Genomic DNA, 26,999 nt, shown 5'->3' on the forward strand with positions numbered 1-26,999 from the left:
TTCTAGGGCCTTAAAGTCGATTGAAGCCAAACTCATCTTAAGTGAACTTGGAAGTTTCTGCAGTACAGCCCTAGGCAGGGAATGAATAGTCTCTGGCAGAAATCATAAGATGGGCAACATCTGGCATTGGAAGATGTGGAGTGTCATCTGGGATGCCGAGTTGCTCCTTGCTCTCTGGGTATCTCATTACAAATGAACAGAAGTGCAACAGAGAAGATGCAGGAGAATAAAGTTAATAAATGAGCCACAAATGGGAGGAGGAAAGTATATGGCAAATTATGGAATACTTTTTTTTGGGGGGGGGGGTTGCTTGAGGATCGTCTGCGAATTTGAATATTTGAAAATAAATAACTTTATAAAGAATACAACAAAAAACAAATGAACAGAAGTCAGGACTGCAGAGAATACAAACTTAGGGTGGGTATTGAACTATATTTAGCTCACTCCACAAACATCATTTTTAAAGGGGATTTCTGGCATCATCATATTAATCTGTCAGTTTGTGAATACCAATGAGACCTGCACAGACCAAGCTGAGTAACTTCAGTTTCAAGTGTCATGAATCTAGCATGGCATTTGCTCAATGTTGGGATTCTGGTGAACACAGAGAATCACTGGAACACAGAAACACTGGAGGCGTTCTGATTCTATGGGTGTCTGCCTACAAGTGATACGTGCAATTTCCCTTGTTCTGAGTTCAGTTTTGATTTTGAGTCTGAGAGTCCGAGTATGAGTCTCTGCCAGAGAGGAGTGTGTAGGAGAGAGTTCTAGAGATAAGAGCTGCAAACATGCAGCTAGCGTCTGTTGGTTTTGCTGTTTTTTTATTATTATTCTGTCATAAAGTTGAGTTAGATTAGAAGCCACTGAGTTTAGTGTGTTTTATTGAAGACACAGACTGCCATTGTTCCAGCTGCGCTGCAACTCTGCTGGGTCTGAACAAGAAGAAGCTTTGCAGAGCGAGCTGGGGAGCGTGCTGGGCAGCCATTGAAGATTGGCTGTGTGGGTCTAAGGATTTATGACCCACTAATGAACTTTACAATACTACATTTACTACAACAGTCCCTGGTTGTACAAAGTTGAGAATATAAATATCATCTGCTCCTAACTATGATAGTTACATCCACATAGTTTCCTGCTACAAATTGCACTATCTGGGACCCTTAATTCCCATAACACAATCAAATGATCACACGAGCTGGATGATTGCAGCCGTCACATCTAAGTGCCTGTAAATCTCAATGATATTATTATCCTCTCTGTAATTATGAAATTAAGCATGGAAGCTTCGTTTCCACGTATCAAGGGAGCTGCAAATATGAGCTGTATTATTAACAATGAAGATAGGAGGGTGCTGTGAATATTGCCTGTACAATTCCAAGGTGTAACAAGAGATAGCCAGGGCTTGGTCAGGCTAATAACAGATGCTTTACACTCCACAATCTGACTCACAAATCAATGTAGTGTTGACTTAAGTTAGGCTACCCAACACAGCAAAGGACTTACTGAAAGAGAATGTGGGGACAGGGGAATTTAGGCAGAAGAGGAATTATTTCATGCAAGATAGTTGGATTTGTCCTATTGCTACCAGTGCTTCTACTTCAGGGGATGTGCAAGATTCCTAACACCTGGAGCACATGCAGTCCCCTACCTTTTCTTCACAAGTATTACCAGCCAGGAGACCTCATCGTTGCTGGTATTATGTCTCAGATCTCTATATTATTCAACCCAATAGACTTCGATAAATGTCCTTCTAATGACCTCTTTGATGACATTGTGTAAGATTTGTTTTGTAAAAACCTCTGTTGCCATATATTTGTTATATTAATTTTCTCTAGGAGTGCCAGGCCCATAGTTCAGTGTTAGATCCAGTGAATGAGAGGACATATTCCTTTGCCCAATAGTTGCATCATCCCTGTAGCTAAACCGTATTAGTCATCATCTGTTATCCTTTTAGTTGTGACAGGCATAAATCTAATATCGGCTTAAGGAGTTTCAGGACTTTTGTTGTTGTTGTTTAGTCGTTTAGTCGTGTCCGACTCTTTGTGACCCCGTGGACCATAGCACGCCAGGCACTCCTGTCTTGCACTGCCTCCCGCAGTTTGGTCAAACATGTTCGTAGCTTTGGGAACACTGTCCAACCGTCTTGTCCTCTGTCGTCCCCTTCTCCTAGTGCCCTCAATCTTTCCCAACATCAGGGTCTTTTCCAAGGATCCTTCTCTTAGTTTCAGGACTGCAATACCTCAAAACTGCCATGCCCCATATGAACTAACCCAGACCATGCAATCATCACCTGAGGCCTTTCTTTGTGTGCCTCCTTGACAAGAGGTTCAGGGCCTTTTTCTGCAGTGGCTCCCCATTTGTAGAATACTCTGCTGAAAAAGGCTCACCTGGTGCCTTTGTTACATTTCTTTAGGTGCCTTATGTATTTTTGTGTTTTTATATTGTAAACTACCCTGTGATCCTTGGATGAACACATGTATAGAAATTTAATTTAAAAAATAACTAGATTTAAACACAATGGTTTAGAGCTGGAACCTTTGCATGTTAATATTCCTCCAGATTTACCTGAATTGAGATTGCCAGTAAGATAGTTTTTGTGCAGCTGAGGTGTGGCAATTGTCCCATGCAGAAGGAAATCAATGTGTTATAGCATGTAACTATTATTTCAGGGTTATGACACAGCTCTACCAACATATTCTGGCATTAGTATTTGCTGTAAAAGAGATCAATGCAAACGTCCAAATCTTACCCAACCTCACCCTGGGCTTCCACATCTACAACAGCCATTTTAGTCAAAGCTGGACTTATCGTGCTGCCTTGGAACTCCTCTCTACGTACAGCAGATTCATCCCCAACTACAAGTGTGACACCCAGAATTATCTAGCAGCAGTCATTGGAGGTCCGAACTCTGAGGTTTGTCTTCATATGGCAAATATACTGAGCAACTACAAGATTCCACAGGTAACATTCTCTCAGAGGTGTCTTCTGATAGTAAATTACCCAGACCATTCGGTCTTGTTTTGAGGCCAAAGGATGGAACTTTGCAAGTGCCGATGATCAGATGTCCCTTTGCAACTGTTACTGTGTTGATCCTTTGTCCGTTCTTTTTCATTTGTTTCTCCCCTTGTTGCTTAATATGGAACGTTATTAACTGCCTTGGAAACAAATGATGATGAGTTTGATAAATATATTAATACAAATAATTGAAATAAGCTGGCTGAGGGGGTACAGGAAGGTGTCCTTCAGATGTTATTGAAATCCAACTTTCATCAGCCCCAGCCAGCAAGGGCAATGTGCTCATAGATTATGGGGAGTTCTTATCCTACAACGGAATATGGTGGAAGCCCTGTTATGCCAGTGTAATGTATGACATGACACTACCATGAAAGGTAACTGAAAATATTTTCTTGAGTAGATTGCCACAACCCTCGACCAGAATATATACTATGTGCTACTACAATTTCACTGGTGAGAACATTTTTCTACCTTTTTGTGGATTGTATCTGTACCTTTGAATTATTTAAGTTTGAGGAAAAAGCAAGTTCCCATGTCAGCAACACTCCCTCAAAACAAAATCTGAAATCTAGATTGTATTTTAACTGCAGTCAATACAAGTTAACATAGAAAAACACTGCATACTTAAATAAAATTTCTCATCTCCTCATTTCCTGTCATTAATTTAGCTCGTATATGGTCCTACTCCAATGAGAAATATTAAAACTGAAGTCGCTTTCTATAACCAAATGTTCCCAAATATAGACCATCAATATGAAGGGATTCTGAAGTTACTGCTACACTTCAGATGGCTATGGACTGGTGTGGTGATTGTGAATGATGAGAATGGAGAGAGATTTCTACAGAGTGTGGTTCCAAAATTTATTCTGAGAGGAATCTGCTTTGATTTCATAGGAAGATTTCCATCCATTTCTTATTCTAGTGGTATTACGGACTTGGTTGCAGATGGGCTCAAGACATTTAATGTTGCCATGAGAAGTACTGCTAATGTGTTGATCATTCATGGGGAAATTGATTCCATGACACTTTTGAGAATGTCTCCTGATATTTCAGAATATGAAGATATACCAATAAAGGCTACAGGTAAAGTTTGGGTCATGACGGTTCAGATGGATTTCACATCACTTCCCTTTCAGAGAGATCAGGACATAGACTTCCTCCATGGTTCTCTATCCTTCACCATTCACTCAAAGGAGGTCTTGGGATTCAAGGAATTTGTTCAGATGAGAAATCCCATTTTGGAAAAAGAAGATGGCTTTATGAGGATATACTGGGAAAAGGCATTTCAGTGTCATTTCATTGACTCTGAGGAAAATATGCAGGATGGAGATATTTGCACCGGGGAGGAGAAGCTGGAGGCTCTTCCTGGCTCTATTTTTGAAACAAGCATGACTGGCCACAGCTATAGCATCTACAATGCAGTCAATGCTGTGGCAGATGCCATGCATGCCATCCATTCATCTAAATTCAAGCACAGAGTGGATGAAGGGTGGCTGAAGCTTTGGAATCAACAGATGTGGAAGGTAATATCTGTTGGGTTTCTTGAATAATCAAAGTTACTTTTGAGCCGGTCCAATGTCAATACTGTCTGTTTAAGAAAAACAGGTGCCGGTAATTTCTGTTTAATTGCTCACAGGCGTGGGCTCCACTCCATGTAAATAAGGCTCTGTTGGAAAGCATTTTGTGTGGTAGTTGTGTGGGAGTATGGTGGGAGATTTGGAGAGGTTTGAAGGGTTGGAATGTGGGTATGTAAAGTTGCTGGGAGAGAAAGTGTTTATCTTTAGTTTAAAGTCTCTTCCGAGTCGGTTTGTTTTTCTGTTAAAGAAAGCCAACCTTTTGTTTTTCTTCTGTATACTTTAAAGGTATACTGCTAGTCAGGGGTTTCATGCTAGATTGGTCTTTAAACACTTGGTGGTGTATTTTAGCCAATTCAACTTCTGTTTGCGTATTTTGTTTTTCTATAAACTCTGCGTGAAGCGTACTTTGTAGGGCCACTGGGAAACTGGGGTATATGATTTATGTTGGCACTCTTAATACCCAGTTTTCCCCAATATTATTTCGCAATAGTATCATGAGCACAATAATGCAGGAATGCTTACCATAACCCTGGGAATAGTAATAGAAATAAAGAATCCAGAGTGTTTCTACCAAGGGTGGTTAGCATCTAAAGACATGTGACATTGAAAACATACTGTAGTTCACTGTTGTGTGAATATGTTCTACATCTGCCAAGAGAAGCTGCTAGGGACCGCACTCAGGACTGTGACTGACTCATACTGAATGGGATTAGGTCTTTCTCACTAATAGGAGATTACACCAGAGGTTTCTCTCTCTCTCTCTCTCTCTCTCTCTCTCTCTCTGTCATTATGAAAAGAGCTTATTAAAAAAAACCGTTAGTGAAATTAAATGCCCATTTGTATGTAGAGAAAGAGAATATACAGGAGTTGATTGTTCCACATTCACTAATTTAAGGCCATAAGAAGATCCTGCTGGACCAGGACATTGGCCCATCTAGTCCAGCATCCTTCTTCATCAAAAGGAGATGATGGTGATGTAGTGCTCAATGACTTCTATTACATCCATTACTGGTCTTTATGAATCTTTTGAAGGGCCCATTGCTCACATCCCTCAAGTAGGAAAGTTAATCATCAACCTGTTATATTTTCTTATGAAATACCCTTCTTTTCCCATCTTTTCCCCTGCCTAATTTAGCTTAGCTGCTTGGTGAGAAATAGCTTCTTTAATAATAGTGCTGGGGAAAAAGTTTATTTCAACCAAAATGACCATTTTGCCAGTTTCCAAGAAGTCCAGAAATAAACAGTAAATTGCAAGAAGTCAGGCCATTTTGGCAGTCTTCAAGAAGTGTCATGGAAATACTTCTGTCTCTAGTCCTAAGGCAGGGATGGGGAACCTTCAGCCCTCCAGATGTTTCTGAACTGCAACACCCATACTCCAAGCAAGCATAGCCAATACCTGTAGGTCCCGCGGCCTACAACTACAAAGTCTACCTAGAAGTCTATGTGGTTGTACATGCTTTGCATTCCATGCATTCATATAGACTCAAAGGCAAAATGACAGTGGATGTATAAATACATTTCAGAATGAGCAGTTGTAGACGGTAATGTCCCGAGCATGCTAAAAGTGGCGTAGAAATGGTGATGGATCAGTCCAAAGGCTTCCCAAGGCAGCCAACTTGATACATGTAGGAAGTGCTCAATCGGGACATTATGGCAATAGGCCACTCCCAACAGTCTGGTGTTCAGAGGCACGGTGCCCCTTTTTCTGGAGCAAGTATATAGTCATTGTGGCTTATAGCCATATATATCTAATTTCGTCCATGACTTTGTCTAATCTCCACTGCTCACCAGATGCAAAGGAATAAAGAGAGAATCTAGATTCTCTGCAAAGTCCAAAAGGTGATAATGTTAAGCATGGAGCAGGATTTTTTCCTGCTTCTGCCTTCCACCACATCACTGTTATAAATGTACTAGTGGCTATACCATTCTGACCTGTTCCGTGGCTGCCCAGTCATTTCCTTCATTAGTACTACTGTTACATTTTATTATTGTAGTTTATTACAGTATCTGTTTATCGTATGTATCTCTCAATGCTCCTGCAATAAGCTCAAGGTGGCCTATAGTCCTCTTCCTCCATTCATATCCATTCTTCCTTGGTATAAAGCTTTTAAACAAATTCAGTAATCGAGTGTGAATGATCACCAGCCTTTTGTATATCCATATGAATTGGCTTTCTTTTATTTTCTCTCATTTTCTGCTCATTTTTTTTAAAAAAAAACCCCAGCTCAACCACTTTGTTAAAAGCATCTCATTTAATAATAGTGGTGGGGAAAAAGTTTCCTTCAACCAAAATGGAGAGTTAGAGTCTGGATTTGATATTATGAACTGGGTTACATTTCCAAACCAGTCCTTTCGGAGAGTGAAAGTTGGAAAGATCGACCCCATGGCTCCCCAAGAAGAAGCGTTCAGCATTAGTGAAGAAGCCATTGTGTGGCCCAGCTGGTTTAACCAGGTGAGATAAATTCATATTTTGTAGCTTATCCATCACTTCTGCAATGATTTACACTTCAGAAACTGACCTAGCTCTGTGCTATGTTCATCCATGTGCTTAATGTAGGAGTCAGGGCATGGCTGTAGAGCTCTTCCATGTTTTGCCAATTAAGTAACACTCATTAAATGCACTATTGCACTGCTACCACCAAATTTGCCACCTGGGAAAAAAGTAAAACTTTATAAATTTACAGGTGGCCATCTTCATGTAGGGCAAGGCAGCATAAGGATTCCTTCTATCACAATGGGGCTTGCTTGTTTCCTTTCCCTACCCAAATCTGTAAAATATGGCTCTCCTTTCCCTTGGACCACATCAGTGAGGTAGGCAAGGGTGTCTGTTTGCCTGGGTAACCCAGGAGCTCGACACACACCACCCAGGTTTGGTACTGCTAATGCAGCGGTTCAACTTTCCCCCCAGAGATGTATTACATTGGATGATAAGAACAACAACATTTGCCTCCATCTGTGGAGACAGAGCAAAAGCCATCATGGCAAGTAGCCATTGATTGCCCCTTCCTATTTGTCTCTTGCCTCTTCCACCATAAAAGGAGATAGTTCAGCAAGTTAACAGAATATAATACACTATATTGCAAAATAGAAAACATTATCCTCTTACATTTTTGGACAGGCACAACCCCTTTCTCTTTGTAATGCCAATTGTCCTTTGGGTTATCAGAAAACAAAGAAGGAAGGGAAACCATTTTGCTGCTATGATTGCATTACATGCCCGGAAGGGAAGATTTCCAACCAGACAGGTAAGAGAGAGGATGTATACAGCCTTCCAAATATACTGACATTAAGATGTTAAGACTCTCACTTCCCTTCCGGGGTTCAGTTGTTCAGGAAATTCAGGAAAGTTGTTCAGAATTCAGTGAAGGTTGTGGTTCCTGATATGAGGATATATCCTGATATATTCAATAATATCAGTCCAAGCCATATACATCTGGTAATTATGTACACCAAAAAGAAGAATAAATGAAATGAATCACCACTCAGATGAAGGAGGTATCATAAGCTGAAGGAAACTGAAACTTTCAGAAATATGAAAGAACATCAGGGCAAAGCTAACGGTGCAACAGCCTCCCTCTCTTAAAAACAAGACCCAAGAACCATCTTTCATAATTCAGAGAAGTGCTAAAACTGAAACACAACTGTGTTCCAGTTGACATATTAGTCTGGGAAGTTCAAATCATATTGGGATGTTAAAAAATGTGAACAAGTAAAATCTGCTAGAATCGTGACCGTAAGTGACAACATTGAGCTTCAGGAGCTGAGTTGGGTCCTAAGATCTAGGGGGGGGGGGCATTAACCATTCCTGAATATGGCATTTTGCTAATAATATAATTACATGAGAAGTGTGGCCGATTATTTTTCAGATATCAAGCTGGCAGCCCTTATTTCAGGTTTTGTTGTTTTCATTTTGATCAATTTCGTATTATGCGTGTAGTTGTGCTCCTACAGCTTTTCTTTTTCAGACATGGATGAATGCTTTCAGTGCCCACCAGATCATTACCCAAACATGGAAAAGGATTCATGCTTGCCAAAGGACATACATTTCTTGTCTTATGGTGAACCACTGGGGATCTCTTTGACCTGTTTTGCTCTTTCCTTATCCTTCCTTACAGCTTTGGTGCTTCAGATTTTCATTAAGCACCGAGACACTCCCATAGTCAAAGCCAACAACCGCAACCTCTCCTACACTCTCCTCATCTCCCTCTTGCTTTCTTTCCTTTGTGCTTTGCTATTCATCGGTCAACCTGAGAAAGTGACATGTCTCCTTCGACAAACAGCTTTTGGCATCATCTTTTCCGTGGCTGTTTCTTGTGTGCTGGCCAAGACAATCATTGTGGTCCTTGCTTTCATGGTCACCAAACCAGGATCTGGCATGAGGAAATGGGTGGGGAAACAACAGGCCATTTCCATTGTTCTTTCCTGTTCCTTGATTCAAGCTGCTCTTTGTACTGTGTGGCTGGCAACTTCTCCCCCATTCCCAGATTTAGACATGCACTCAATGAGTAAAGAAATTATTCTGGAATGTAATGAAGGGTCAGTCACCATGTTCTACTGTGTCTTGGGGTTTATGGGCTTGCTGGCCATTGTCAGCTTCTCTGTAGCCTTCCTAGCCAGGAAGTTACCTGACAGTTTTAATGAAGCCAAGTTTATTACCTTCAGCATGCTGGTATTTTGCAGTGTGTGGCTGTCCTTTGTTCCAACATATTTAAGCACAAAAGGAAAATATATGGTAGCTGTGGAGATCTTCTCCATCTTGGACTCCAGTTCTGGTTTACTAGGCTGTATATTTTCCCCAAAATGTTATATTATTGTAATGAAGCCAGAGCTGAACAGCAAGGAGCAGTTAAGAAGACGAAATCAGTGAAGCATCTAAAATTCTATGGCCCTGGTCCATCTTAATTTGAATCTACGCAAAGGGATTTAAGCCAGCCACAACTGATTAGTTCAACTGGATTGCAGTTTAGATTACAGTTTCTCCCTTAATTCCATCATTAGGCAGTACATATATATTGCAACATATGGATTGAATAGAGGAACCATCCTATGGTAATATAAACTCCCTACCCGAAGTCTGCCAAGCAAACAAGAAATGGGAGCCAAAAGCTTTCTTTCCTAGGTCTGACAAATGTAGTGACATAATTATCTGCCACCTTGAGTGGATATGAAGATACCCCTCCTTAGGAGCTATCCTATGTTTATTCATTATTTTTTCTCCACATCAGACAGCCAAACAACATATAGCAAACACAAGAATGTAAGCTTTGCCATTCCATTTTGAATGTTACAGCATTGCCATTTATTTCCTGAATGCAACAGTACAAACAATAAATCAAAGTTATACAGAGCCCAGGATTTGTGGGAGGTTTATTTTGTCTGCCTACATGCAAATGGGCCGTTTCGTTTGACTAGTTGCTCTTTGGAGAGCAAAAGCTCTGAACTCCAGAAAACTCCTGCCCCAACACTTTGAGTTGTATCCGACTGCTTCATCCAATGAGTGCAAGCATTTTTGCTTGTACAATGGATTTTCTCCCATCTCCTCACCCTGTGTGGGCCTCATACTTTACCAATCTGCTCCAGAGTGTCAGGGGAGGGGGAACCTAGAACAGATTTAGAGTTCACATGGGGGAGGGGAAATCAAACCTTTTATAAAAGGAAATGAGAAAAAGGTTCGGGAGGAGCTTTCCACCTGCCTGTCACACCCGTGGGGTCAGAGGCAAAAGTGTGAGCAGCAACAAATGTCAGTTTTGCGTTTGTACACTAGTACCTGCACATACTCACAAGTCAAGTAAGGGGAATTGTCGGAGTTCAAGGACACATTCCAGTGAGGCGAAATATATCCAAGTGTGGAGCTGGCTAGTAAGGGGTTTCACCTGGCGAAAATTCCAAATATCAGCATAATATTCAGCTCCCAGATCTGGAATTCCCAAGCCCTGTTCCCAAGCTAGAAAGGTCTGCACTCAGCAACCTGTCTAGCTCTACTGATGAGTGCATTTCATCTAGCAGAACTTTTCATCTTGTGTTTTTCCCCAGAACGGCTTGTTTGTAGGTATAGCTTGGGTTTAATGATCCGGCTTGTATGATGCTGTATCTACACCATCTATTACAGCCACCATATAGTCAGCAGGGTGTTGTGGTTAGATCAGTGGTTGTTTCTACTGTTTCCAAGAGGTGTGATACTATTAATGTAACCTGGCTATATTTATTACACTAAAATGTTGCTTTTTCTATGTTGTTATATTTGCTATTCTGTTGTTCTTTTATTCTGAAATTGTTCTTGACACTGTTGATTTTGAGATGTGTTCCTGTATTCTTGTAGTTAGCTACTTGGAGTAAGATTCTTTCAGTGGAAGTGCAGTGTACAAATAAAATTATGAATGAATGATTGAACTGTACTTTCAGTCTTTCCAGGACAGATGTTAAGCTAACCAGTCTATAATTCCTAGGGCCTTAAGGTCCATTGAAGCCAAACTCATCTTAAGTGAACTTGGAAGTTTCTGCAGTACAGCCCTGGGCAGGGAATGAATAGTCCCTGGCAGACATTATAAGATGGGCAACATCTGGAATGGGAAGAGGTGGACAGTCAGCTGGGATGACGAGTTGCTCCTTGCTCTCTGGGTATCTCATTAAAAATCAAGAGAAGTCCTACAGAGAAGATGCAGGAGCAAAAAGTTAATAAAGGACCCACAATGGGGATGAGGGAAGTCCATGGGGATCTATGGAATACCTTTTTGGGGGGAGGGGGTTGCTTGAGGATTCTTTGTAGATTTGAAAGTTTGAAAATAAATAGTTTTATTTAAAAAATACAACAAGAGCAAATGAACAGAAGTCAGGAGAAACTTAGGGCGGGTTTTCAACGACATTTAACTCCCTCCAAACGCATCATTTTTTCAAGGGGAATTCTAACATCATCATATTAATCTGTCAGTTTGTGAATACCAATGAGACCTGCACAGACCAAGCTGAGTAACATCACTTTCAAGTGTCATGCATCTAGCATAGTATTTGCTCAATGGTCCCTGGTTGTACAAAGCTGTGAATATAAATACCATCTGGTCCTAACTATGATAGTTACATCCACCTAGTTTCCTGCTACATTATCTGGGACTCTTAATTCCCATAACACAATCAAATGATCACACGAGCCGGATGATTGCAGCCGTCACATCTAAGTGCCTGTAAATCTCAATGATATTATTATCCTCTCTGTAATTATGAAATTAAGCATGGAAGCTTCGTTTCCACATATCAAGGGAGCTGCAAATATGAGCTGTATTATTAACAATGAAGATAGGAGGGTGCTGTGAATATCGCCTGTACAATTCCAAGGTGTAACAAGAGATAGCCAGGGCTTGGTCAGGCTAATAACAGATGCTTTACACTCCACAATCTGACTCACAAATCAATGTAGTGTTGACTTAAGTTAGGGTACCCAACACAGCAAAGGACTTACTGAAAGAGAATGTGGGGACAGGGGAATTTAGGTAGAAGAGGAATTATTTCATGCAAGATAGTTGGATTTGTCCTATTGCTATCAGTGGTTCTACTTCAGGGGATGTGCAAGATTCCTAACACCTGGAGCACATGCAGTCCCCTTCCTTTTCTACACAAGTATTACCAGCCAGGAGACCTCATCGTTGCTGGTATTATGTCTCAGATCTCTATATTATTCAACCCAATAGACTTCGATAAATGTCCTTCTAATGACCTCTTTGATGACATTGTGTAAGATTTGTTTTGTAAAAACCTCTGTTGCCATATATTTGTTATATTAATTTTCTCTAGGAGTGTCAGGCCCATAGTTCAGTGTTAGATCCAGTGAATGAGAAAAGGACATATTCCTTTGCCCAATAATTGTATCATCCCTGTAGCTAAACCATATAGTCATCATCTGTTATCTTTTTAGTTGTGTCAGGCATGAATCTAATATCGGCTTAAGGGGTTTCAGGACTGCAATACCTCAAAACTGCCAGGCCCCATATGAACTACCCCAGACCAGGTATTTGTTTAGGTGCCTTATGTATTTTTGTATTTTTATGTTGTAAAAAGCCCTGGGATCCTTGGGTGAACACTAGTATAGAAACACGAGTATAGAAAATAGATTTATAGACAGTGGGAAGAAATGTAAGAAACAGTGTTTAGAGCTGGAACATGTGCATGTTAATATTCCTCCAGATTTACCTGAATTGAGATTGATCAGTATGATAGTATTGGTTCAGCTGAGGTGTAGCAATTGTCTTATGCAGAAGGAAATCAACGTGTTACAGCATGTAACTATCCTTTCAGGGTTATGACACAGCTCTACCAACATATCCTGGCATTAGTATTTGCTGTAAAAGAGATCAATGCAAATTAACCATTCCTGAATATGGCATTTTCCTAATAATATAATTACATGAGAAGTGTGTCAACCTGGCAGCCCTTATTTCAGGTTTTGTTGTTTTCATTTTGATCAATTTAGTATTATGCGTGTAGTTGTGCTCCTACAGCTTTTCTTTTTCAGACATGGATGAATGCTTTCAGTGCCCACCAGATCATTACCCTACTGTGGAAAAGGATTCATGCGCGCTAAAGGACATACATTTCTTGTCTTATGGAGAACCACTGGGGATCTCCTTGGCCTGCTTTGCTCTTTCTTTGTCCTTCCTTACAGCTTTGGTGCTTTGGATTTTCATAAGGCACCAGGACACTCCCATAGTCAAGGCCAACAACCGCAACCTCTCCTACACTCTCCTAATCTCGCTCTTGCTTTCTTTCCTTTGTGCTTTGCTATTCATCGGTCGACCTGAGAAAGTGACATGTCTCCTTCGACAAACAGCTTTTGGCATCATCTTTTCAGTGGCTGTTTCTTGCGTGTTGGCCAAGACAGTCATTGTGGTCCTTGCTTTCATGGTCACCAAACCAGGGTCCAGCATGAGGAAATGGGTGGGGAAACAACAGGCCACTTCCATTGTCCTTTCCTGTTCCTTGATTCAAGCTGCTCTTTGTACTGTGTGGCTGGCAAATTCTCCCCCATTCCCAGCTTTAGACATGCACTCAATGAGTAAAGAAATTGTTCTGGAATGTAATGAAGGCTCGGTCACCATGTTCTACTGTGTTTTGGGCTTTATGGGCTTGCTGGCCATTGTCAGCTTCTCTGTAGCCTTCCTAGCCAGGAAGTTACCTGACAGTTTTAATGAAGCCAAGTTTATTACCTTCAGCATGCTGGTATTTTGCAGTGTGTGGCTGTCCTTTGTTCCAACATATTTAAGCACAAAAGGAAAATATATAGTGGCTGTGGAGATCTTCTCCATCTTGGCCTCCAGTGCTGGTTTACTAGGCTGTACATTTTCCCCAAAATGTTATATTATTGTAATGAAGCCAGAGCTGAACAGCAAGGAGCAGTTAAGAAGACGAAATCAGTGAAGCATCTAAAATTCTATGGCCCTGGTCCATCTTAATTTGAATCTACGCAAAGGGATTTAAGCCAGCCACAACTGATTAGTTCAACTGGATTGCAGTTTAGATTACAGTTTCTCCCTTAATTCCCTCATTAGGCAGTACATATACATCGCAACATATGGATTGAATAGAGGAACCATCCTATGGTAATATAAACTCCCTACCTGAAGTCTGCCAACCAAACAAGATATGGGAGCCAAAAGCTTTCTTCCTTAGGTTTGACAAATGTAGTGGCATAATTATCTGCCACCTTGAGTGAATATGAAGATACCCCTCCTTAGGAGCTATCCTATGTTAATTCATTATCCTCCCATCCCACATCCGACAGCCAATCAACATATAGCAAACACAAGCATGTAAACTTTGCCCTTCCATTTTGAATGCCACAGATTTGCCATTTATTTGCTGAATGCAACACTTCAAACAATCAATCAAAATTATACAGAGCCCAGGATTTGTGGAAAGTTTATTTTGTCTGCCTACATGCAAATGGGCAGTTTCGTTTGACTAGTTGCTCTGTGGAGAGTCAAAGCTCTGAACTCCAGAAAACTCCTGCCCCAACACTTTGAGTTGTATCCGACTGCTTCATCCCGTGGGTGCAAGCATTTTTGCTTGTATAATGGATTTTCTCCCCTCTCCTCACCCTGTGTGGGCCTCATACTTTACCAATCTGCTCCAGAGTGTCGGGGGAGGGGGAACCTAGACCAGATTTAGAGTTCACATGGGGGGAAGGGAAATCAAACCTTTTACAAAAGGAAATGAGAAAAAGTTTCGGGAGCAGCCTTCCAGCTGCCTGTCACACGTGGGGTCAGAGGCAAAAGTGTGAGCAGCAACAAATGTACGTTTTGCGTTTGTATAGTGCACTAGTACCTGCACACACTCACAAGAGGAATTGTCAGAGTTCAAGGACACTTTCCAGTGAGGCAAAAGAACTCTGGGTGTGGAGCTTGCTAGTAAGGGTTTCACCTGGGGAGAATTCCAAATATCAGCATTATATTCAGTTCCCAGGTCTGGGATTCCCAAGCTCTGTTCTCATTGCATACAGGCCAGAAAGGTCTGCACTCAGCAACCTGTCCAGCTCTGCTGATTTCATCTAGCAATGCATTCCATCTTTGTTATTCCCCCAAATGAACTGTTTGTGGGCATAGCTTGGGTTTAAGGCTTCGGTTGTATGATGCTGTATCTACATCATCTATTACAGCAACCATATAGTCAGTGGGGTGTTGTGGTTAAATCAGGGGCTATTTCTGCTGTTTCAAAGAGGTGTGGTGCTATTAATGTAATCTGGCTATATTTATTACATTAAAATGTTGCTTTTTCTATGTTATATTTGCTATTCTGTTGTTCTTTTATTATTAAATTGTTCTTGACGCTGTTCATTTTGAGATGTATTCTTTTATTCTTGTTGTTAGCTATTTGGAGTAAGATTCTTTCAGTGGAAGTGCAGTGTACAAATAAAATTATGAATTGACCTGTACTTTCAGTCTTCCCAGGACAGATGTTAAACTAAACAGTTTATAATTCCTAGGGCCTTAATGTCCATTGAAGCCAAACTCATCTTAAGTGAACTTGGAAGTTTCTGCACTACAGCCCTGGGCAGGGAATGAATAGTCCCTGGCAGACATTATAAGATGGGCAACATCTGGAATGGGAAGAGGTGGAGAGTCAGATGGGATGACGAGTTGCTCCTTGCTCTCTTGGTATCTCATTACAAATCAAGAGAAGTCCTACAGAGAAGATGCAGGAGCAAAAAGTTAATAAAGGACCCACAACGGGGATGAGGGAAGTCCATGGGCATTTATGGAATACCTTTTTTGGGGGGGGGGGGTTGCTTGAGGATTGTTTGTATATTTGAAAATAAATAGATTTATAAAAAAAACAGGAGAAACTTAGGGTGCGTTTTCAACGACATTTAACTCTCTCCACACGCATCATTTTTTCAAGGGGATTTCTGACATCATCATATTAATCTGTCAGTTCGTGAATACCAGTGAGACCTGCACAGACCAAGCTGAGTAACTTCACTTTCAAGTGTCATGAATCTAGCATGGTATTTGCTCAATGGTCCCTGGTTGTACAAAGCTGAGAATATAAATACCATCTGGTCCTAACTATGATAGTTACATCCACCTAGTTTCCTGCTACAAATTGCAGTATCTGGGACTCTTAATTCCTATAATACAATTAGATGATGACATAAAGTGGATTATTGCAGCTGTCACATCTAAGTGCCTGTAAATCTCAATGATATTATTATCCTCTCTGTAATTATGAAATTAAGTATGGAAGCTTCGTTTCCACATATCAAGGGATCAGCAAATATGAGCTGCATTATTATCAATGAAGATAGGAGGGTGCTGTGAATATCACCCGTACAATTTCAAGGTGTAACAAGAGATAGCCAGGGCTTGGTCAGGCTAATAACAGATGCTTTACACTGCACGATCTGACTCACAAATCAATGTAGTGTTGACTTAAGTTAGGCTACCCAACGCAGCAAAGGACTTACTGAAAGAGAATGTTGGGACAGGGGAATTCAGGTAGAAGAGGAATTATTTCATGCAAGATAGTTGGATTTGTCCTATTGCTACCAGTGCTTCTACTTCAGGGGATGTGCAAGATTCCTAACACCTGGAGCACATGCAGTCCCCTTCCTTTTCTTCACAAGTATTACCAGCCAGGAGAACTCATCGTTGCTGGTATTATGTCTCAGATCTCCATATTATTCAACCCAATAGAGTTCGAAAAATGTCCTTCTAATGACCTCATCGAAGACATTTTGTAAGATTTGTTTTGCAAAAAGATCTGGTACCATATATTTGTTATATTTATTTTCCCTAGGAGTGTCAGGCCCATAGTTCAGTGATAGATCCAGTGAATGACAGAAGGACAAATTTCTTTGCCCAAGAGTTGAATCATCCCTGTAGCTAAACCATATTAATCATTATCTGTTATCCTTTTAGTTGTGACAGGCATATTTCAGGACTGCAATACCTCAAAACTGCCATGTCCCATATGAACTAACCCAGACCATGCAATCATAATCGGAGGCCTTTCTTTGTGTGCCCCCTTCACAAGAGGTTCAGGGCCTTTTTCTGAAGTGGCTCCCTGTTTATACAATACTCTGCTAAGGGAGGCTCACCAGGTGCCTTTGTTACATTTATTTAGGTGCCTTATGTATTTTTGTGTTTTTTATTTTGTAAACTGCCCTGTGATCCTTGGATGAACACATGTATAGAAACTTAATTTAAAAAATAACTAGATTTAAACACAATGGTTTAGAACTGGAACCTATGCATGTTCATATTTCTCCAGATTTACCTGAATTGAGATTGATCAGTATGATAGTATTGGTTCAACTGAGGTGTAGCAATTGTCTTATGCAGAAGGAAATCAACATGTTACAGCATGTAACTATCCTTTCAGGGTTATGACACAGCTCTACCAACATATCCTGGCATTAGTATTTGCTGTAAAAGAGATCAATGCAAATGTCCAAATCTTACCCAACCTCACCCTGGGCTTCCACATCTACAACAGCCATTTTAGTCAAAGCTGGACCTATCGTGCTGCCTTGGAACTCCTCTCTACATACAGCAGATTCATCCCCAACTACAAGTGTGACACCCAGAATTATCTAGCAGCAGTCATTGGAGGTCCGAACTCTGAGGTTTGTCTTCATATGGCAAATATACTGAGCAACTACAAGATTCCACAGGTAACATTCTCTCAGAGGTGTCTCCTGATAGTAAATTACCCAGACCATTCGGTCTTTTTTTCAGGCCAAAGGATGGAACTTTGCAAGTGCCGATGATCAGATGTCCCTTCGCAACTGTAACTGTGTTGATCCTTTGTCCGTTCTTTTTCATTTGTTTCTCCCCTTGTTGCTTAATATGGAACGTTATTAACTGCCTTGGAAACAAATGATGATGAGTTTGATAAATATATTAATACAAATAATTGAAATAAGCTGGCTGAGGGGGTACAGAAAGGTGTCCTTCAGATGTTATTGAAATCCAGCTTTCATCAGCCCCAGCCAGCAAAGGCAATGTGCTCATAGATTATGGGGAGTTCTTATCCTACAACGGAATATGGTGGAAGCCCTGTTATGCCAGTGTAATGTAAGAGATGACACTACCATGAAAGGTAACTGCGTATAATTGCTTGAGTAGATTGGTACAACCCTCGACCAGAATATACTATATGCTACTACAAATTCAATGGTGAGAACATTTTTCTATGTTTAGAGGATTGCTCAGTTTATTTGTACCTTTGAATTCTTTCACGTTCTCTTAAGTTTGAGGAAGAACCAACAAGCTCCCATGAAAGAAGAAAACCACTGCACACTTAAAGAGAATTTCTCATCATCTCATTTCCTATCTTTTATTTAGCTCGTATATGGTCCTACTCCAATGAGAAATATTAAAACTGAAGTCGCTTTCTATAACCAAATGTTCCCAAATATAGACCATCAATATGAAGGGATTCTCATGTTAATGCTACATTTCAGATGGCTATGGACTGGTGTATTGATTGCGGATAATGAGAATGGAGAGAGGTTTCTAGAGAGCATGGTTCCAAAATTTATTCTGAGAGGAATCTGCTTTGATTTCATAGGAAGATTTCCATCAATTTCTTATTCAAGTGGTGTTATGGACTCGGTTGCAGATGGGCTCAAGACATTTAATGTTGCCATGAGAAGTACTGCTAATGTGTTGATCATTCATGGGGAAATTGATTCCATGACACTTTTGAGAATGTTTCCTGGTATGTCAGAATATGAAGATATACCAATAAAGGCTACAGGTAAAGTTTGGGTCATGACGGTTCAGATGGATTTCACATCACTTCCCTTTCAGAGAGATCAGGACATAGACTTCCTCCATGGTTCTCTATCCTTCACCATTCACTCAAAGGAGGTCTTGGGATTCAAGGAATTTGTTCAGACGAGAAATCCCATTTTGGAAAAAGAAGATGGCTTTATGAGGCTATACTGGGAAAAGGCATTTCAGTGTCATTTCGTTGACCCTGAGGAAAATATGCAGGATGGAGATATTTGCACCGGGGAGGAGAAGCTGGAGGCTCTTCCTAGCTCTATTTTTGAAACAAGCATGACTGGCCACAGCTATAGCATCTACAATGCAGTCAATGCTGTGGCACATGCCGTGCATGCCATCCATTCATCTAAATTCAAGCGCAGGGTGGATGAAGGGTGGCTGAAGCTTTGGATTCAACAGATGTGGAAGGTAATATCATGAGCACAAAAATGCAGGAATGCTGACCATAGCCCTGGGAATAGTAGCAGACATAAAGAATCCAGAGGGTTTGAAAAGTTTCTGTTTCTACCAAGGGTGGTTAGCATCTAAAGACCAAATTACATGTGACATTGAAAACATACTGTAGCTCACTGTTGTGTGAATTCTACATCTGCCAAGAGAAGCTGCTAGGGATCTCAGCCAGGACTCTGACTGACTCATACTGAATGGGGTTAGGTATTTCATTTCACTAATAGGGGATTACACCAGGAGTTTCCATTTTATTCCAAATGGCAGCTGCTTCAGAAGGATCTCTCTCTCTCTCTCTCTCTCTCTCATTGCTCTTCATGAAAATAACTCTATTCAATAATTAAAAAATACTTACAGAAATTGAATGCCCATATGTATGTAGAGAAAGAGAATACAGTATACAGGAAGTAATTGTTCTGCATTCACTTACTTAAGGACATAAGAATATCTTGCTGGACCAGGACATTGAAACATCTCGTCCAGCATCCTTTCGTCAAAAGGAGATAATGGTGATGTAGTGCTCAATGACTTCTATTACATCCATTACTGGTCTTTATGAATCTTTTGAAGGGCCCATTGCTCACATCCCTCAAGAAGGAAAGTTCACCATCAACATGTTATATTTTCTTATGAAATATCCTTCTTTTCTCATCTTTCCCCCTGCCCAATTTAGCTCAACAGCTTGGTGAGAAATAGGTTCTTTAATAATAGTGCTGGGGAAAAAGTTTATTTCAACCAACATGGAGAACTAGAGGCTGCATTTGATATAATAAACTGGGTGACATTCCCAAACCAGTCCATTCTTAGAGTGAGAGTTGGAGGAGTAGACCCACGGGACCCCCTGGGCAAAGAGTTCACCATTCATGAGGATGCCATTGTGTGGCCCAGCAGGTTTAACCAGGTTTGACTCCAGACACATTTTTGCGGGCTTTATTCAAATGTCATTTTGCCAGTCTTCAAGAGGTGTCATGGAAATAATAATAATAATAATAATAATAATAATACTACTACTACTTTTTATTTGTACCCCGCCCATCGGGCTGAGTCTCCCCAGCCACTCGAGTAATAAAACAATACAGCATTAGATATTGAAAGCTTCCCCAAACAGGGCTGCCTTCAGATGTCTTTTAAAAATAGGATAACTGCTTATTTCCTTGACATCTGATGGAAGGGTAGGTGCCACGACCAATAAGACCCTCTGTCTGGTTCCCTGTAACCTCGCAGTGAGGGGACTGCCAGAAGGCCCTCAGCGCTGGATCTCAGTGTCCGGGCTGAATGATGGGGGTGGAGACGCTCCTTCAGGTATACAGGACCGAGGCCGTTTAGGGCTTTAAAGGTCAGTACCAACACTTTGAATTGTGCTTGGAAACGTACTGGGAGCCAATGTAGGTCTTTCAGGACCGGTGTTATGTGGTCTCGGCGGCCACTCCCAGTCACCAATCTAGCTGCCGCATTCTGGATTAATTGCAGTTTCCGAGTCACCTTCAAAGGTAGCCCCATGTAGAGCACATTGCAGTCCAAGAGGGAGATAACCAGAGCATGCACCACTTTGTCGAGACAGTCTGCGGGCAGGTAGGGTCTCAGCCTGCATACGAGATGGAGCTGGTAGACAGCCGCCCTGGACACAGAATTAACCTGTGCCTCCATAGACAGCTGTGAGTCCAAAATGACTCCCAGGCTGCGCACCTGGTCCTTCAGGGGCACAGTTACCCCATTCAGGACCAGGGAGTCCCACACACCCGCCCGCCCCCTGTTCCCCAAAAACAGTACTTCTGTCTTGTCAGGATTCAACCTCAATCTGTTAGCCACCATCCATCCTCCAACTGCCTCCAGACACTCTTACAGGACCTTCACCACCTTCACTGGTTCTGATTTAAAAGAGATGTAGAGCTGGGTGTCATCTGCATACTGATGAACACCCAGCCCAAACCCCTGATGATCTCTCCCAGCGGCTTCATATATATATATTTTAAAAAGCATGGGGGAGAGAATGGAACCCTGAGGCACCCTACAAGTGACGGCCCAGGGCTCTGAACACTCATCCCCCAACACCACTTTCTGGACACGGCTCTGTATAACAGTGCCCCCAGCTCCCAACCCCTCTAAACGGTCCAGAAGGATGTTATGGTCAATGGTGTCAAAGGCCGCTGAGAGATCCAGCAGAATTAGGAAACAGCTCTCACCTTTGTCCCTAGCCCACCGGAGATCATCAACCAGTGTGATGTGACCAAGGCAGTTTCAGTCCCATGGTGAGGCCTGAATCCCGATTGGAAGGGATCCAAATATACGCATCTTCCAGGCGTGCCTGGGGTTGTTCAGCAACCACCCGCTCAATCACCTTGCCCCTAGAATGGTAAATTTGAGACTGGGCGATACTTGGCCATATTGGCCGGGTCGAAAGATGTTTTTTTAAGAAGCGGTTTAATAACCGCCTCTTTCAGCGGGTCTGGGAAGGCTCCCTCACAGAGAGAAGCATTCACCACCCCATGGAGCCCATCTCCCAGCCCTTCCTGGCTCGCTTTTATTAGCCAGGATCAATGAGACAGGTAGTCAGTTTCATTAGTCCAAACAGCCTGTCCACATCCTCGGAGGTAACAGATTGGAATTGATCCCATATAACTTCAGTCCTTTCCCTGCGCATCTCTGTTTATTCAGTGTCAGATAGGCTCACAGCTTCTTCAGCATGCCCCCAACCTTACTGTGCTATTGCTAATCATGCCTGCATGTTGGATGGCACATTTGAAAATGTTTACTTACTTATGCATATAGCCATCTATTTATATTCAATGCAATGAAAATGCTGCACATACAGCTTTCTTATTGCAGGGATCACACATGCATACAACTCTATGAGAACTAGTGCGTGGTGGCATTTAGTGCTTTGTTGTTTATTTTTAGCCTCCTGTGTAATTCTTTGTACAGTGGTACCTCTACTTACGAATTTAATGCGTTCGGAACGCACATTCGTAAGTCGAAAAAAATCGTAAGTCGAATCCCATAGGAATGCATTGGGAGAAAAAAATCATAAGTCAAAGCAACCCTATCTAAAAATTCGTAAGTCGAAGCAACCCTATCTAAAAATTTGTAAGTAGAAAAAATCCTATCTAAACCGCATCTAAGATTGCGGATGGAGCTCCGTTCGTAAGTAGAAACATTCGTAAGTAGAGTTATTCGTAAGTAGAGGTACCACTGTATTTATTTTCATTTATTGTCAGATGTCTTCTGACTGCTATGTATCAGGGTGATTAATGAAATAAATTACTATAATCATAATATGATTAGATGTTCCAGGACACTGCCTTTCTTGCATTCCTTGCAACCTGAATAGGAACAAAGGTTGTTAGACCAAGTCAATCCATTGACCTATCTAGCTCAATACTGACAGCTGCTCTCTGGGCATTAAGACCAAGGTCTTTCTGAACCCTAGCTGGAGATACCTGAGACTGAACTGCATGCAAAGCAGATTCTATACCCTTGATCTATGGCCCTTCTCCCAAGGCAGGGATGGGAAACCTTCAGCCCTCCAGATGTTTCTGAACTGCAACACCCATATTCCCAGCAAGCTTAGCCAATACCTGAAGGTCCCCCACACCTACCCTAAGGGATTCAGATGTTGGAGTCACCAAGTCTTGCTTTATCACACTCGACATGTTTGGTGTATCCACTCTAATTTATGTTTTATGCCTATTCACCAGGCAAATTTTTGAAATGATGTTAATTTAAATAGTTCTACTTATAACCCAATGTACAAGTAAAGAAGTCCCCAGTAAGTCCCACAAAAAAGGTTCTTTGAAGAAAGGCAGAAAATTTTAGCAATGTACCTGTCATCTCCTCTAATTATGCCAAACCTAAGGCAGCTCTGCCAATTCTGGGGGCGGAAGTGGGGGGGGGGGGATGAGCAACCTGTGTGCTACAAATTTGGAAACCAGGAACTGTTTTCCTCTATCTTTTATGTACAGGCACTACCCATTTCTCTTTGCAATGACCATTGCCATTTGGGTTACAGTAGAACCAAGAAGGAAGGGAAGCCATTTTGCTGTTACGATTGCCTTCCCTGTCCAGAAGGGAAGTTCTCAAACCAGGAGGGTAAGATGTGCCGTGCTAATCTTTCACAAATGGCTTAACCTTGGGATGTTTGATCATCTCCTTGCACATGCTTATTTTTTTTTATTTACTTTGCATGGGTGGCGATCAATGCCAGCTACCAGGACATAGCTGCATGGGCAAACTGAGGTGCAATCAATCATGTTCTTAACAAAAAGAACTCTGCATCTTTTCTATACAAACTATACCTTGCATATTTCATAAACCTCCCCATATCATGTAACCAACAGCTCAAACTGACATTATGGACTTGCAAATACAAAACAGCTATTTGTGTGTGTGTGGGGGGGAGTGATTCATTGTTGTTGTTGTTGTTTAGTCGTTTAGTCGTGTCCGACTCTTCGTGACCCCATGGACCATAGCATGCCAGGCACTCCTGTCTTGCACTGCCTCCTGCAGTTCGGTCAAACTCATGTTGGTAGCTTCGAGAACACTGTCCAACCATCTCATCCTCTGTCGTCCCCTTCTCCTAGTGCCCTCCATCTTTCCCAACATCAGGGTCTTTTCCAGGGAGTCTTCTCTTCTCATGAGGTGGCCAAAGTATTGGAGCCTCAGCTTCACGATCTGTCCTTCCAGTGAGCACTCAGGGCTGATTTCCTTCAGAATGGATAGGTTTGATCTTCTTGCAGTCCATGGGACTCTCAAGAGTCTCCTCCAGCACCATAATTCAAAAGCATCAATTCTTCGACGATCAGCCTTCTTTATGGTCCAGCTCTCACTTCCATACATCACTACTGGGAAAACCATAGCTTTAACTTTCTATCAAGAAGGCCAAGGCACTTGGTACTTAGGCACACCCATCCATGCTATGATCAGACCAAGAACCAGCGACAGAGCAAGCTGATCAGATGCCTGGGGCAGCATGAGTACCCTGTGCCCAGGGGTAGGGGCAGGGGCAGCAACCCATGGGGTGTGGCCAGCCAGGGCAGGATGCTCCACGGGGCCTCCAAGGAATCTGGCTACCTCCTCCCACTCAGGTGGGGGGATGCGGAGGGCGGACCATTTGGGGCAGCGTGGAGCCTGCAGGCACCCAAGCCACTGCGTCACTCCCAGGAGAGATGTGTGGCTTGGGCATGAGTGCCACCCGCCATTTTGTCACCCTCCCCCTCAGTGGCGTGCCCCCACCGCACACTCCTTTCTCCGCCCCTGCCCAGAACTGCTTCGTTTCAGCAAGGTGGCTTTTGGGTTTGTTAAGAAATAGGATTTACAGGGTTTATCAGGAATATTCTAGATAAGAGAATATACAGTGGTACCTCGACTTACGAAGGTAATCTGTTCTGCGGCGCTCTTCGGAAGTCGGAAAGTGTCCATTTTGCGCATGTGCAGAACGCGCACACTCTCCGCAAAAATACTTCCGGGTTAGCGGACTTCGGAAGACGAAACCTTCGGAAGTCGAGTCATTCGTAAGTCAAGGTACCACTGTAGTTAGATACTGATTACATTCCGTTATAACTATTGATATGTATGTATTAAGCAATCAGTGCTAAGAGCTTGGTAGAAATAATGAACATTATTCTATTGTAAACCACTCTATGTAGAAGTAGTTAAAAAGTTAGTACTGAATAGCCTATCTGTCAGCTATGTTCCTCCACTGACAGGGAATGAGAACGCTGGCATAGAGAGAGCAGGTAAGAATGGAGTGCAGAGGGGAGGGCGAAGTGGCAGGGAGCAGCCATGACTTGATCTCTGGGCACAGGGATAACAGAAGGGAGAGCCAGAGTGAAAAAATGCAGCTTGTCAGCCCAGACAGTGACTCAGACCCAGGAATACCGACAGTGCCCTCTCCAAAATCTTGTAGGATCACGAGACTTTATGAGAAGTGTGAAAAGGAAAGGAAGAGAAGGTGGAGGTTTTCCTGTTGGGGAAAGCAACTGTGCTATCTGAGGATGACGGCGCTTAGCTGAGCTCTGACCTGGTTTGTTTGTTTGTTTGTTTGAACAATAAATCTGAAATACAGTGGTACCTCGGGTTACAAACACTTCAGGTTACAAACGCTTCAGGTTACAAACTCCGCTAACCCAGAGTCTAGGACTGAAGTCTGATTCAGAAAAGAAACTTCGTACCTCCTCTATTATTATGTGGAAATTACAAACGAACTATAACCCCCCCCCCATTTCAGGTGAGTGAAAATCACAGACAGGTGGATACTTCTACACTACAGACCAATAGTTTAAGTGGTTTTTTGTGTATGTGTCCTGGCACATTTCAAATTATAAGCTGAAAACTCTAGGTTAAACAACTACCATCTCTGAGTACAGTATCCTCAAAATAGAATTGCATAAGAAAGATGGATATAAGTTTTTCAGTTATCTATCTAGTATCCACCTTCCTAGGTTTTGTAAAATTAATCTGGTTGTCCCAAGTGCCCACTCATTGGGGTTTTCTCTCTCTCTCCTTTTGCCTTGATTATTCTACTGCAAATAGAGTTTCCATATTCCAATGTAAATAGGGTTTCCTCATGTTTTCTTTTTCAGACATGGATGACTGTTTGCAATGTCCAGAAGATCAGTATCCAAACAATGCCCGTAATTCATGCATTCCAAAATTAATAATCTTCCTCACTTTTGATGAACCTTTGGGAATCTCTTTGGCAGTATTGGCTCTTTCCTTTTCATTCATTGCAGCTTCAGTGCTTGGCATCTTCGTTAAGCTTAAGGACACTCCCATTGTCAAGGCCAACAACCGGAATCTCACCTACACTCTTCTCATTTTCCTTCTGCTCTCCTTCCTTTGTGCTTTGCTGTTCATTGGCCAACCCAAAAAGCTGACGTGTCATCTTCGACAAACTGCTTTCGGCATTATCTTCTCAGGAGCGATATCTTGTGTTCTGGCCAAAACCACCATTGTAGTTCTAGCTTTCATGGCCACCATGCCTGGATCCAGGATGAGGAAATGGTTGGGGAGCAGACTGGCTGCTTCCATTGTTCTTTCCTGCTCCCTGATTCAAGCCGCTATTTGTACTGTGTGGCTCTCAACCTCTCCCCCGTTCCCAGATTTCAACATGCACTCAGTTATGAAAGAAATTGTTCAAGAATGTAACGAGGGCTCAGTCACCATGTTTTACTGTGTTTTGAGCTACATGGGCTTCCTGGCCACTGTCAGCTTCACTGTGGCTTTCCTAGCCCGCAAGTTGCCTGATACTTTCAATGAAGCCACGTTTATCACCTTCAGCATGTTGGTCTTTTGCAGCGTTTGGCTGACCTTTGTCCCAACCTACCTGAGCACCAAGGGTAAATATATGGTTGCTGTGGAGATTTTCTCCATCTTGGCCTCCAGTGCTGGGTTACTGGGCTGTATCTTTTCACCAAAGCTCTACATCATTGTGTTCAGACCTGAGTTGAACAACAAGGAACAGCTAAGAAGAAGAAACAATGAAATATTCTAAATCATTTAGCCCTGGCCCAATTTAAATTAGCAACGAGAATTAAGGGAATTAAGTCAGTGAGAAGCATCTCATTCCTATGGCCTTTCAAACTTTGTGGGGAGTAATTGTTTCCGTTTGTTATGATGGCATGTATTTTTGTGTTTTTAGTTTGTAAACCACCCTGTGATCTTTGGATGAAGGGCAGTATAGAAC

The 26,999-nt window shown here is 42.0% G+C and overlaps 3 protein-coding genes across 3 annotated transcripts; all 3 read left to right on the forward strand.

The window, feature by feature from the left end:
- The first annotated feature begins 1,605 nt into the window (after nucleotides 1-1,605).
- Nucleotides 1,606-9,459, forward strand: LOC118078717 (vomeronasal type-2 receptor 26-like). The gene is made up of 6 exons (XM_060281817.2): nucleotides 1,606-1,775; nucleotides 2,784-2,961; nucleotides 3,684-4,538; nucleotides 6,817-7,044; nucleotides 7,711-7,837; nucleotides 8,558-9,459. Exons 1-6 carry the CDS (start codon nucleotides 1,606-1,608, stop codon nucleotides 9,457-9,459), a joined length of 2,460 nt encoding a protein of 819 aa, XP_060137800.2.
- A 3,629-nt stretch (nucleotides 9,460-13,088) lies between these two features.
- On the forward strand, nucleotides 13,089-13,997 carry LOC148684037 (vomeronasal type-2 receptor 26-like). Its single transcript, XM_088656389.1, has one exon. The coding sequence runs from the start codon at nucleotides 13,098-13,100 to the stop codon at nucleotides 13,995-13,997; it is 900 nt and encodes a 299-aa protein (XP_088512515.1). The 5' UTR covers nucleotides 13,089-13,097.
- A 2,647-nt stretch (nucleotides 13,998-16,644) lies between these two features.
- LOC118079196 (vomeronasal type-2 receptor 26-like) lies at nucleotides 16,645-26,807 on the forward strand. The gene is made up of 6 exons (XM_060281296.2): nucleotides 16,645-16,814; nucleotides 17,574-17,751; nucleotides 18,425-19,279; nucleotides 19,992-20,219; nucleotides 23,278-23,404; nucleotides 25,897-26,807. The coding sequence occupies exons 1-6, from the start codon at nucleotides 16,645-16,647 to the stop codon at nucleotides 26,805-26,807; spliced, it is 2,469 nt and encodes an 822-aa protein (XP_060137279.2).
- The last annotated feature ends 192 nt before the right edge of the window (nucleotides 26,808-26,999 follow it).

Source organism: Zootoca vivipara, chromosome 12 (assembly GCF_965207765.1).
Source record: "Zootoca vivipara chromosome 12, rZooViv2.hap1.1, whole genome shotgun sequence".
Taxonomy (NCBI): domain Eukaryota; kingdom Metazoa; phylum Chordata; class Lepidosauria; order Squamata; family Lacertidae; genus Zootoca; species Zootoca vivipara.

Excerpts from the sequence above, each read along its gene's own strand:
- LOC118078717 (XM_060281817.2), top strand. The coding sequence starts at position 1,606 with ATGTGCAAGATTCCTAACACCTGGAGCACATGCAGTCCCCTACCTTTT. Across the intron at positions 1,776-2,783 it reads GACCTCTTTGATGACATTGT|CCATTTTAGTCAAAGCTGGA; the intron begins GTAAGATTTGTT and ends CATCTACAACAG. Across the intron at positions 2,962-3,683 it reads GCAACTACAAGATTCCACAG|CTCGTATATGGTCCTACTCC; the intron begins GTAACATTCTCT and ends TCATTAATTTAG.
- LOC148684037 (XM_088656389.1), top strand. The coding sequence starts at position 13,098 with ATGGATGAATGCTTTCAGTGCCCACCAGATCATTACCCTACTGTGGAA.
- LOC118079196 (XM_060281296.2), top strand. The coding sequence starts at position 16,645 with ATGTGCAAGATTCCTAACACCTGGAGCACATGCAGTCCCCTTCCTTTT. Across the intron at positions 16,815-17,573 it reads GACCTCATCGAAGACATTTT|CCATTTTAGTCAAAGCTGGA; the intron begins GTAAGATTTGTT and ends CATCTACAACAG. Across the intron at positions 17,752-18,424 it reads GCAACTACAAGATTCCACAG|CTCGTATATGGTCCTACTCC; the intron begins GTAACATTCTCT and ends TCTTTTATTTAG.